At 50.3% G+C, this 13,269-nt stretch overlaps 1 protein-coding gene across 3 annotated transcripts in view; it reads right to left on the bottom strand.

Moving 5' to 3' along the window:
• The window catches only part of LRIG1 (leucine rich repeats and immunoglobulin like domains 1), a 142,721-nt gene that overhangs the window by 2,223 nt on the left and 127,229 nt on the right, over positions 1 to 13,269 (bottom strand). For all 3 annotated transcript variants that reach the window (XM_038772030.1, XM_038772031.1, XM_038772032.1), the window contains 7 exons: positions 12,476 to 12,639; positions 9,944 to 10,264; positions 3,364 to 3,645; positions 1,897 to 2,316; positions 1,274 to 1,399; positions 591 to 728; positions 168 to 443 (listed from right to left, as the gene is read on the bottom strand). In XM_038772030.1, the coding sequence (XP_038627958.1) occupies positions 168 to 443; positions 591 to 728; positions 1,274 to 1,399; positions 1,897 to 2,316; positions 3,364 to 3,645; positions 9,944 to 10,264; positions 12,476 to 12,639 (1,727 nt within the window). The remainder of the gene's footprint in view (positions 1 to 167; positions 444 to 590; positions 729 to 1,273; positions 1,400 to 1,896; positions 2,317 to 3,363; positions 3,646 to 9,943; positions 10,265 to 12,475; positions 12,640 to 13,269) is intronic.

The raw sequence follows: 13,269 nt of genomic DNA, 5'->3' as shown, positions 1-13,269 counted from the left end.
TGGGGGAGAAGAGGCCAGCCTGGGCCTAATTCATTTATTCAATTGTATTTATGGAGTGCTTACTGTGTGCAGAGCACTGTACTAGGCACTTGGGAGAGTACAACAGTAAACAGACACGTTCCCTGCCTACAATGAGCTTACAATCTAGACAAAAGTGAAACGGGTACCTTGGCCATCTAGGGGTGGCGTCTTTGTGTACAACACCGTCATTCTATCGTGGTTACTGGGGTAGAGAGAGCCACTTGGGTGCTGGACCCTGACCGTCCCCGCACTGGGCCGTCCTCTGTCACTCGGAGTTGGTTCGGGGCTGCTGAGTGGTTGGGGGTGCATACTCTCCGGAGGCTTCAAGGGCTGAGGGTAGCAGTCTTTGTTCCTGGCATAACTGGTGCCGGTGGTGGTATCATCGCTGCCGTCGCTGCTTACTACAACTTGCATGTCATATGCTGTGGGGAGGGGGGAAATGAAAGAATGTGAGGAGGCCTAGGGCTCCGGGCTGCTCTCTGCACCTCCCGCAGCTCAAGCCCTCATTGATCCGGACAACTATGAACTGGTCATTTTTTGTTTTTTTTTTTCTTTTAAAGTATCAGTACCTGTTTGGTCTGGACTAGGTATTCTTTCAGCCATTTTCCAAGTTTCTTTATTATAGCCTACACAGAGTTTGGGCTGCTTACAAGTACGGCCGTAAGCTTGAACATCTGGGCAGCCTCCACCATCTCTCTGACAGGCCCCTGCAACAAAAGAGTCAAGTGCCATGAGACTTAAACCCCCCCAAACCCCAATCAGAAGCCCCCGTTATCTTACAGTTTTCCAATAGGCAGCAGGAAGGGCTTCAGTTGGAGAAAAATCATTTTTGAGCCACTGACTCGGGTTTTGGGCTCAAGAGAAAGAAGTGAGGAAAGGGAGTCTTGATATAAAACAAAAACAAAACCTTCCAGCCTGAAAAAGGCACACAAGCCCGTATCCCTTGTTAGAAGGAGCATGGGAGCTTGCAGAAGCAGGCAGTGACTTTTTCTACCCTGACCCATAGGCCTGTCAGACATCGAGGGGTCTGTGCCTTCCTGACACTGTATTAAGCAAACCAGGCTCCTTCCTCTGTTCTGTAAGAACACCTGCCCAAGGGATCTTATTGAGAAAACAATAAAAAAGCTTGTACTTTGGCCTGGAGAGCAAAATCCACCTCATTGTAATGCCCATCTTCAGAAGTGAGGGGAAGAGAGGGAATTGGCTAGCAGCCCTCAGCCCAACCTCCTCAAAGGAGGACGTAAATCCATACCATTGCTCTCTATTTGCCTGGTTGCCTGGGGTCCACCTTCAGCCCTGACCCCCGCTTCTTGGCGGTCAGAGAGGGTACCCTGGGAGGAGAGATAGCTAGGAACATCGGGTGGCATGATGGTTTCATCTGCAGGGTCAAGAGGAACAGGACAGTCAGTCTTTCAATCCTATTTACTGAGCACTTACCATGTGCAGAGCACTGTACAAATAGCTTGGGAGAGGATAATACAGTACTAAACAGACACATTCCCAGCCCACAGTGAGCTTACGGTCTACAGGGGGGGACAGACATTAATATAAATAAATTACAGATACATAAGTGTTGTGGGGCTGGGGGGGGGGGAATGAATAAAGGAAACAAGTTAGATTGAAGAGGCATTCCCAATTGCACTGCTCCCCAAAACCGCTAACCCAAACTCATATCAGCACCTCCCACTATTCCGGACCGATGACCTCACATCTCCCCCAGCGCTTCATACCATGCTTGGCCCAGGGTAAGCACTTAAACCGAGGACCGTGACTATTAATACTAGGACTACAAGCAGAGGCTACAAGTCCCGCACTTCTTGCCAAAACACGGTCTTGGAAAACAACCGTTCCCCTCCGAGTAAGCAGCCGACTTACCCGTGTGGGTAACACTGTACTCCTCTCTCTTTTTCCTCGTTTGATAGATGATGCACACCCAAACCAGAGAGGTCAGCACGATGCTGCACACCACGGCTATGATGAAAATGCCCATGGTGGTGCCGTCCTTCCTGCAGTTGGGGCTGGGTAGGATGCTCAGCTGGCTATGTGCCCGCTCTGTACCCAGGGCATTGGACATCTCACAGGTGTACGTGCCCGCGTCCTCCAGCACCACATTCCGCACGATGAGCAGCTGATTGCCGGGGGTGAAATGATGCCGTTCAGTGACCCTCAGGGGATGGTCTCCCTTCAGCCAGGTGATGCGGGGAGGTGGGCTGCCGGTGGTTTTGCACTGGAGGGCCACAGTGTCCCCTACCACCACCATACGGTCTTCAAGGGGAATGACCAAGGATGGAGTCTCTGAAATAACCGAGAGGTGCAGGTTAATCTCTGCCCCCTAGAAGGATCTGGGCATAATTGAATTGGGCCAAGAGACACTCTGGTTGATGTCAGGTTGAGGGAAATGAGACACTGTTCTCTCACAGCATGGCCTAGTAGAAAAAGCACGAGCCTGGGAGTCAAAGGGCCTGGGCTCTAATCCTGGCTCTGCCCCTTAGCTGCTGGGTGGCCTTGGCCAAGTCACTTCACTTTGCCGTGCCTCAGTTAACTCTTCTGTAAATTGGGGATTCAAACCAACTCCCTCCTTAGAATGCGAGCCCTGTATGGGACAGGGACTATGTCCAACCTGATTATCGTGTATCTATCCCAGTGCTTAGAGCAGTATGTGGTACATAGTAAGCACTTAACAAGTAGCCTGATTATTATTACGAGAAATAGAGTATCAAACACCAGAATTTCAGGTGGGCTTCTAACACCTCTCTTCTGTGGGGGAAGAATCACCTGCCTCTTGGCTGTAAGCTCCGCAAGGTGCCCGTGCCAACCCTTATCACCAGCATTAAGTGAGCACAACACTGTGCTAAAAGTTTGGGAACACCCAACAGGCATACACAGACCCAATCCCTGCCCATAAGGAGCTTAAGGAAATGCTGAAAAAGGCTTTACATTTTCCCTGCTGACAAGAACACCTCTTACTTTCAGGGAGGAAAGAAATCTAGGACCCAGAAACCACAGGGTGCTTTTTGTGTTTTCTTCTGCTCTCGAAACCCCCTGGAAGTGCCTCTCGGGAGAGCAGAGCAAGGAAAAAAGAACGGCTGGCTCGCTAAGTTCGATCCTTGAGGGCAGGGATCTTGGCTATCTGTTCTACTGTACTTGCCCAAGCCCTAGGTACAATGCTCTGCACACAGTATTTGCTCAGTAAATACTACTGATAGAGTAACCCAGTCGAATCGGGGTTGAAGTGGACTGTGCCATTTCATTACCTTATAATCTCTTCCTCTCCCAGCATGTCCCTGCCTCATATACATCCACCCCCTAACAGGGACCAAACTGGGGTGAGGAGTTCCTTACCTAGGACTGTCAGGGTGGCATTGGCTGACACGGACCCTGCCGAGTTCTGGGCCGTGCAGCTGTACACACCCATGTCGTCTACCTTCACATTCATGATAAAAAAGACGTCGTCATCGGGCATGACGTGCATCCGGCGCTCTCGGGCGGCGGGGAAGTCGGTGCCACCATCCTTCTGCCAGGCAATCTGGGGGTTCGGGTGGCCGGTGGCGGCGCATTCCAAACGTGCTGTGGTGCCGGTCCGGATGGCGATGTCATGAGGCATCTTGGTGAACGAGGGCAGCACTGCAAAACACACACAAGAGCCTTGGGTTGGCACTACCAACAAATGGCCAACTCCAGCCTCCCAACCTGCCTACCCCTGCAATCGGATCCACATCTACCCACTGCCAGCTCCCGCCTAGGCTGAATGGTGGCTCCCAGGGAGGAGCTACCTTGGCCCCAAAGCAGAGAAAAACCAGAGAACAACTCTCCCAAAAATGGACAATGAAAGCTCACCCCTCAAATCCCGCACAAGCTGTGCAGGGCATAAGTGAAAAAACAAAATGGGTTGCTTGGCATCTGGGCAGTTTAACTGGGGTGGTGGGGAGGGGGAGAGATATTAGTGTGAGAAACAGCATGGCCTAGTGTACAGACCACAGGCCTGGGAGTCGGAAGGATCTGGGTTCTAATCCCAGTTCTGCCACTTGTCTGCTGGGTGACTAGGCAAGTTGCTTCACTTCTCTTGGCCTCAGTTACCTCATCTGGAAAATGGGGATTGACTGTGAGCCCCCCATGTGGGACAAAGACTATGTCCAACCTGATTGGCTTGTATCTACACTAGAGCTTGGTACAGTGCCTGGCACAGACAGAGCAAGTGCTTAATAAGTACCATAAAAAAAGAAAAGTGGGGTGTGGGATATGGTATATGTGGGCTTGAGCTTCTAAACAGCAGGCAGGTCAAACACATGATCCACAGATCCCACATGGACCCCAGTGGCACTCAGGGTAGTCCACGGGACATCTGGCCACAGGAGTGAAGTGGGAGCAGGCGGCCACCAAAGTGGCCCCTACCTCTGTGGGCCAGTCAGCCTGGGGCTGGAAGCTAGTGTGCTCTGCACTAGTGGCAGAAAGCCTCCTCCCCCTCTCCCTGTTATCTCTCTCTCCCCGCCTACTTTGGCTCCTCAAGGGGAATTCATAGGGGTGAATGCATGTGTGCGGGACATAGTCTGTCAGTCTCCGTCAAGTCGAGATGAGCTTCCACATGAGCAAGTGCAAAGGTAATGCACACAGGAAAAAATAGCGCGTAACTATCGGCCGTTCCTTCCGCTCAGCAGCCCAGGGGGTGAGAGCAGCTAGAAAGGCCAACAACCAAAGGGCAGGCCACTATATCATGCCACGGTGTGCCTGCACCAGAACATTCTGTGCAGGTCTGGCATCTGCATCTTAGGAAGGACAGAGCGGAGGTGGAAAAGGTACAGGAAAGGGCAATAAAGATGCTAAGAGACACGGAGCATCTTAGGAAAGAGGACAAATTGATAAGATTTGGACTTTTCAGCCTGGGGTGGCAGAGGCAAAATGGAAGGCTGGGGGAGAAAGGGTGTGATGCACGATGGTAGTTTACAGAATCCTGAAGGGTGTGCCCGGGACCAATATGAAATTGTTGTCCCCCAAATCTCACAACACCAGTCAGCAAGAGGGCAGAGGCCCCATGTAGATGGAAAGTGACAGGTCCAAATGAATGAAAGGAGGCATTTCTTCACCCACTGGGGCAGGAAATACATGAAATGTGTTACCTCAAGAGGTCGTGCAGCCAGAAAATAGCAGCAGATTCAAGAAGGGGTTGTGATCCATGGAGAGAGGTACATTTTGGGTGACTACAGGGAAACTCAGGGCTGTAGAGGGAAAAGTCTGAGGGCACATTAGGATCAATGCCAAGACGGGCAACCGCCGCTCACACAGTTCCTCCGAGCAGCCACTGCCACTGTTGAAGACAGAACACGGGCCTGGATGGGCCATCGGTCGATGAGGCAATGACATTCCTCACGTCGTGCAGGTGGTAGGTCCGACGCAATTCTAAGACAACTCTTCTTCACAGAAGGGTGGCCAACACAGAAAGTTGTTTCCACCGGAAGTGATGCAGACAGAAAATATCCCCGGGGTTCCAGGTGGCTTTGGACAATATGAATGAATGAATGAATGGATGGACAAATGGTCCTTAGTGGGTTACTGGAAGTAAACGTTAGGGATGTTGCATGATCCATCCTTAATCATCAGGTTGTCAAGAAGGGTAACCTTTATAGATGGGTCATTGGAGAATCGTGTTGCCATTGCTGGAGACAGCGGCTGGACTAGCGATCTGACCCAGCATGGCATTTCGCGTGTTCTCATGCTATAGCCCGTAGACGACCAACTCACGGGATCAAGAACCCCCATTTTAAATGCCCTCAACTGTCCACTGGGCCATAAATGACTCTAACCCTTCTTGGGACATTGATGTACTCTCCTGCCCCACCTAAACGGAGAGGGCAGAGGCTTGACCCAAATCTGAGCCACGGGATGGGGTGGAGGTTGGGGGGTAGACATGCTACTGCCACCCTAGGTTCTGCTGAGGTTTCTGCCCCATGCACACCGGCTGAATTCTTCACACATTCTCAAGTCACCCAGAGAAAGGAAAGTTCCCTGAGGGAGGAGGCTCAAATGGCACACCCTGAACTACAGCCCAAAGCATTCTGACATGTCCCTAGTGCTCTGAAAAATTTGAGGAGTCCCAAGTCATTCACATGACCCTTTGACAGAGGTGGACAGCCTGAAAATTTCATTTCTGAGGAACAATTTTTTCCTCAGTGCTGAGCCTCCACCCCAAATCCATCCATCAAGTGGTCTGGCTTCCTATACTCCTCAATGAGCTGGGAAATCTGTCAGATTTGGGACAGAGAAGGGAGTGTCATAAAAGGGATGGGAGAACTGGCTCCCTCCCAACTCCCAGTAACTAGCCGCCCAAAATTCACCATTTGGGCTGAAAAAGCCAATCAAAAAGATTCGGGTTTTGATTTTTTACAAAAGAATGCCTCTCTCCCACCCCCACTGTTAACAACGAAAAGAAGGAGCTCTTTGTACAAATTCCATAGCTAGCGAGCCAATGGAAGGCCTGGGAGTCGGTCTCGCAAATGACCCTTATGAAAACAAACACACCCGGACATTTCGTCTACCGAGACCCAGGGCTCGATTGTGTTTGTTCGCATACCTGAGAATCCACAAACCTGGGGCCACCCACCAAGGACTGCCTTGATTTTGCTAAGGAAACAGGAGTCCCAAACACCCCTGTCTGGATGCTCTGGGTGCTCCAATTCCAGACAGGGAGACCCACACAGAGTGATTAGGAATTAAAGGCAGAGCTTCTGGATTTCCACTCCATTTTGAAAGCCAGTGGAGTACACCTAAGGTTTGGTCTGCAAATTCAGTCCCGTCAAAGTGGGAGCTCGCTCACAGGTAAACAAACTCTAGGCTGTAAGCTTGTGGGCAGGGAATGTGTCTACCAACTCTGGCATAGTGCACTGTCCCAAACGCTTGGTACAGTGCTCCGCACACAGTAAGTGCTCAATAAATATCACTGATGGATGTGAGACACGGAATTTGGAAAAGAAAAACGAAAAACAAAAAACCTAAGCCCACATTTTACATTAAATGAAATTGAGACTCATCTTTTCCACAAAAATGCTCCAACAACCCAACAATATAACCCACAAAAAATGACCATTCATTCATTCATTCATTACTAATGTTTAGTAATGTTACTAACTATTCAACAGTCAGGCCACAAAACTCCTCTTCTGGACCACCAGTCAGCCTACCAGTCTTCAAGACACTGGAGTAAATGGCTTTCCTCTGGAGCTGTAAGAAGAACAAAGCCTAAAACCTAATTATTCTCAGCATTCTGGAAGTTGTCCGTCAACACGCCTCCCGGGACCGTCACGTACTCCCCGAGGTAAGAAGTCAGGATAGCCTGTATCGTTCTGTCTTAAAAAAATATTGTCAATTCCATGCCCCAACTGCTACCTGGGGAGGATGGTGAGAGTAAGGTGAATAGACACCATGCAGCCGATGGGAGAGTCCCATCTTCAGACCGACAGCCCCACCGATCCCCATGTCTCCATGGCTATCCCAAAACGTGGGCCTGCCCAGACCAGAGCCTTGGCACCTGATTGGGGAAGCCGCTTCCACTTGGTAGAAATAGGATTGGTAGACCACGGCTATCCCAGCACATACAGCACGCAGTGAGGAAGAGTCTCTCCCCTGTGCTCGGCCACAGGGAGGATTCTCAAAAGGCTGTTTTGTTTACAGGTGAGTGCACTATAGCAGGCTCCTGACTCTGTAATCTGCTTGGGGGAGAAGGGGACGAGGGCGGTGCTCCATCAATCCTGTTTCCACCTGTAGTATTGACCCACCTCCCACCAAGATGTGACAGGTCAGAGCTCTGGTCTGGCAGCATCAAAAACACACAAAGTGGGGAGTGAAAACTGCTGCTGGTGGGATTGAAGCCCAAGTAAGGGGCCCCTCTACTTTCCTCCCATATAGACCCACCCAGGAAAGACAGAGAAGTTGGGAGGATGACCAGATCAGGTGACACAACAGTCATGGCAGTTCCAGCAGGGTCCTCCAGGACCAATTTCTCTCCCTTAGATTGTACGCTCGATGTAGGCAAGGAACATGTCTACCAAATAATAATAATAATAATAATGATGGCATTTGTTAAGCGCTTACTATGTGCAAAGCACTGTTCTAAGCGCTGAGCACTGTTCTAAGCGCTGAAGCGCTGAAATCTGTTATATATGTTAGAGAAGCAGCATGGCCTAGTGGATAGAGCCCTGGCCTGGGAATTAGAAGGACCTGGGTTCTAATCCCAGTTCCGCCACTTGTCTGCTGTGTGACCTTAGGCAAGTCACTTCACTTCTCTGTGCCTCAGTTACCTCATCTGTAAAATGGGGATTAACACCGTGAGCCCCATGTGGGTCAGGGGCAGTGCCCAATCTGACTTGCTTGCATCCATCCCAACACTTAGTATAGCACCTGGCAGACAGTAAGAGTTTAACAAGTACCACAAACATTATTACTATACTCTCCCAAGTGCTTGGTACAGTGCTCTGCACACAGTAAGTCCTCAATTAAATATGATTGACTGATCTTCTAGAGTGGGCAGGCAAGGGGAGGCAAGTGCTGGCCATAGAGGGCTATAGTCTACCACTGGAAATACAGCCCACAGCATTCTATAGGGGCAGGGACACTATTTTGACTTGCTGCTGCTCAACTGTGGTGCTACCCTAGGTTGGAAAGAAAGGAGAACATCACCTGCCTTTCACAGAGCTGGCAGGTAAAGCACACTCCCCACAACATGCTTTCCTATTATGGTAAGCACGCTGCCCTTCTTGCCAGCTTCCCCTCCCAATCTCCTACCCTCCTGGCCTGGTCAGCATATAACCAGCCTGGCTTTTTTTCAACTTTCTTCAATTTTTACCTTTGTGGCTACATGGGTGTAAATACCCAACTCGTGGGCAAGCTGGGGAAGGGAGTGGGGGAGGAGTCCTAGGAGAGGACCACTTTGCCAGCCCTCTCCCAGCCACCCCAATCCAATCCTGTTACAACGGCTTTGATGAGACCCAGGTTGCAAGTGGGGGGGTGGGGGTGGCGGCAGGGGCTTACTTACCTGTCCACTCCACAAATGCAGAAAGCCGAGTGTAAAAATCACTTCAAATAGAAGTGATTTTTCCTGGGCTGTTGTAGGATTGAGGAGAACAGCAGAAGGTCAGAGCAGCAATGCTGCCACCTTGGGGGGGGCAGGAGAGGAAAGGAGGGAGAAGCAAAGCGAGTAACAGGGAAAGCCCCGTGGTCTGAAGTGGGGAAGGAAAGGTTCTGCTTTGGACGGGAGAGAATCCGGTCATTTTTGGTAAGAGTCCCAATGACCATAGGCGCTTAGGGTCAAGGACTATAGAGTAAAAGCCCTGAGAGCAGGGCATCAAAAGACCCGGGTCCTTTCTCCCGGAGCTGGTAGAGACTTGCTCTCTGACTTACGGAAACTTTCCTCTCTTTCTCTGTGCCTGTCTCGCCCACCTAGAAACTGGAAATAGTAACATGCTTGCCCTTACCTACCTCAGTGGGATCCTTAGAGAAAGTGCAAATAAGGCTAAAAACTTCTGCAGCCCACCCTTCCCACAGGGACACAGGTAATAACATGCAGATGAGTATGATGATTCAAGGGCTAATTGCCCAGGTTCTTTGTCTCCCTTCCTACTCCTCAGAGTTGCAATCCTTCTGGCTAATTGACAGCTTCCTCCCCAGGGCCAGGAAAAGGAGGGGGAACCCAAACCGGCCAATGGTGTTTGCTAGCAGTAAAATATTTCAATCACCCCAGGTATCCTGGCCCCAACCACTAAAGATAATAGGAGTTGGATGAGAAGGAAATCAGCACTCTTTACTCTGCTCTGCAAGATTTTTTTTTTAAATTTGTGGGGGGGCTGGCAGTTTTCGGCTAGGCTAGATTAAGGGACAGTGACATGGCAGAGGAAAAAAAAAAACAAAAAACAACATAAAGGCTGCTTCGCCTCACCATTCACCGTGAGCCTGGCCTTGTGCGAGTAAGTAGAGCCAAAGTGGTTGGTGATGACACACTGGTAGCGTCCTTCGTGACCAAAGGTGACCCGGCGGAGATGCAGGATGGTGGTGTACTCCATTACTTCACTCGCCTGGGCCCGCACGTGGGCAAAGTTCTCAATGTCGGCATTGGGGAGGACTTCGTTGTCCTTTTTCCAGGTGAAGGTCATGGGTGAACTGCTGCTGCTGGCGGCTGAGCAGGTGAAGCGGATGTCTTTGCCCACCACGGCCATGGTGGTCTCTGGCTGGGTGATGATCTGAGGCTTTGGGAAGTCATCTGCCAAAACAAGAGCCCCCGCCACCCCCCAGGGACTGTTCAGCAAATGGGAGACATTGCTCTCGGTCACAAGGGAGGAAACCAAAAGACAGGTTAGGTATAACGCGACCTTAAGAGAAAGCAGACTAGAGGTGAAAATAAGACTCCCAGAAGAGGAGTTGGGCCCTCTTACTATAACGTCACACTTATCTGATGAATGTAACTTCATTGTGGACAGGGAATCTGTCTGTTTAGTGTCATGTTGCACTCTCCCAAACACTTAGAACAGTGCTCTGCACACAGTAAGTGCTCAATAAATACTACTGAATGAATGAATAGTAAGGCTCAGCTTCACCTGCATGCTTTGACACTGCTCTACCCTTCCTCGGGCCCCTTCGCATGGTTCTCTCTTTTTTCAGGCAGCAGGTTTTTAGCGTGATAGCTCATAACCTAAAAATAAGCCTGAAATCCCCCCTCACCCCCCCGATGGGCTCCTTGAAACATGAGCTTGGGCTATGATGTCCCCCTATAGACAATTCCCACCACAAGCCAATGCTGTTCCTTCAGGAGACCGGGAAGGGCAGGGGACTTGGGGGGGGGGGGGGGGGGTGGAGGAGAGAGAGGGGGAGGGAGAGAGAGAGAGAGAGAGACAGAGAGACAGAGAGACAGAGAGAGAAGGAGAGAGAGACAGAGAGAATGTGTGAAACAAACTGCTGCAATTCATTAATATCCCAAAAGTCGAGAGCACACAAACAGACAGAAAGGGGCACAGGATTCCTGAGCCCAACAGCTGTATTTTCTTGTCATCCATCCAGCTTGGAGGCCTTTAGAGCTCCTCTGTGCCCTGGGGAGCCTGTGGGCTTTAGCTCTGCTCCAGGCAGCTCTGTTGAGAAACTGTCTATATACACAGAGTAATTTAATATTTGATTAGCCTTTAATTAAAACAGCTATTTGACTGGAACCCGAGGAGCTGGGAGGCGGACAACTTGGCAGCTCAGTGGCCTTTAGGGTGCAACTTTACTCATGTGAACCCCAAAAGGCCTTTAAGGTTGGCTAGGCGGGAGAGGCTTAATCATCCCCTTGAGGCCAACGGGCAACACGGCGCCCTCCAAGACTGCCTTGGCGATTCTGAGCACCTTGACCTTACCAAAGAAAACAAATGCAAGGTGCCCCTCCCTTTCCCACACCAGAGGGCATGAAGCCTAGCCTATGAGCCTCGCCTTCTGGACGAGGTTGAAAGACAGGCTCTGCTTGTGTGTTGAGGAAATCCCTGGGGACTCTGGGAATCCCAGAGAGCCAGGATCTCTCCGGCCCAATGCAATCCTCTCCTTTCTCCCCAGTGACTGCATCAGGGAACCACGGTCTCCCTCCAAAGCCTAAACAGTGGAGCTGCTGAAATCCCCCCTCGGTTGACACTGTCAAGTCCAGAAAGGACCGGAGGCCACACCCCATTTAGCTCAACAAGAAAGAAACCTCCAGCAATTTGAACATTCAGCTTGCTCTCTGACCACATCTTTCTGAGCAAAGGGCTTAATTGTTCCACTTGGAAAACGGGCCCTGTGTGTGCTCAGCTGTTCAGCATTCTCTATGCTCGTTTGCCACTACCCGCAGATGCAGCAGCCCTTGGACAAGAGGAGAGCAAAAGCTGCATTCCATGAGTCACAAGGACCCAAAAAATGGCAAGTTTCAAATGCAAATTTGGCAAGCCAAGACTGTCTGGGCAGAGCCCAGGCCGCTGGCAAAACCCGTTAATTTAGACATCCGGCTCTCCCCCCAACACCTCTCCAACCCCAGCCCTGAGGCTTCATCTTTCCACATTTAATCTTGGCTTTTGGGGGCTGGGCGCAAGTGCACAATAACCAAAAACCTGCCGCAGAATTACCCAGGCAACGTGCTCCCGGCCCAAACCCTGGCACTGCCGACCTCTCAGAATTGTGGACTCATCATTCCATAACAGAGTACTCCCCTGTGGCACTGAATCGGCTTCTAGTCCCTTCAGATCAAATGCATGTACTCTCCAAATTTGCTCTGAGCTCTCTGTATACGGTACATATTACATGTGGCTTAGCGGGAAATAAATTGCAACCAGCAACAAATTTTTTAACTGTAGGCTTGGGTTTCTTTGATTGCATAAATCACGCCCATAAAGAGACGCTAACTCGGAAGGGCATTTGGCATGACGTTCCTGTACTCTGGGAAATTTTACGACAGAAAGTACACAACTGGCCTTACCACATACAAAACTCTCTGGCGGCACCGAGAAAATGCTCTGGCTTTTTAACGACTCGGGATGAGCGCAGGTCGCTACCACAAAAGCTTGCAGAGTCCGCCCCGTTAACCACTGGGGAAGCCACTTCAGCTGGCAGTCACACAGGAAGCTGTCACTGTTGATGTGGCTAGAGAAAAATCCAGAGTTAGAAGGCAGTGACCCTGAGGAAGGGAAGCCCGATGAGTTCAGACCACTTTTATAAACCCTTCTCTTTCCTCCCCATCCCAGCATGGAGAACTTTCCTCACAAGGGAGTCCCTCGGGCATGTCATTTAACCCTAATCCCAGCTCCACCACTGGTCTCCTGGGTGGCCTCAGGCAAGTCACTTAACTTCCCTGTGCCTCGGTTATTTCATTGTAAAATTGGGATTAAGACTGTGAGCCACATGTGGGACATAGACTGTGACCAAACTTGTAGCTAACCGAGTGCTTAGGTACAGTGCCTGGCACATAGTAAGTGCTTAGCAAATACCAATTTTTTTTAAAAAAACAAACCAACCCTGGGCCTCAGTGGTAAAATGGGCAGAAACTATAGCTGCTTTGACAAGATGTAACTGAAGCTGGATCCCAGTATGGGAACAAAACCACAGGACGGATCAGTGAGGCTCCAAGTGTGACAATGAGCTGGTGTGGTGTTTTGGATTACTGCTGTTATTTTTTGATTTGGCAAAGAAGAATGCTTTCCCATTTCCAAATGTCACAAGCCAATTGCTTCCTTTTTGCTTGGATATCTGTCTACCACCACTATCCGGGAGGTC

This window comes from Tachyglossus aculeatus, chromosome X1 (genome assembly GCF_015852505.1).
Source record: "Tachyglossus aculeatus isolate mTacAcu1 chromosome X1, mTacAcu1.pri, whole genome shotgun sequence".
Lineage (NCBI taxonomy): Eukaryota > Metazoa > Chordata > Mammalia > Monotremata > Tachyglossidae > Tachyglossus > Tachyglossus aculeatus.
Note: the sequence above shows the minus strand (reverse complement) of the source record. Positions and strands in the feature narration are given on the sequence as shown.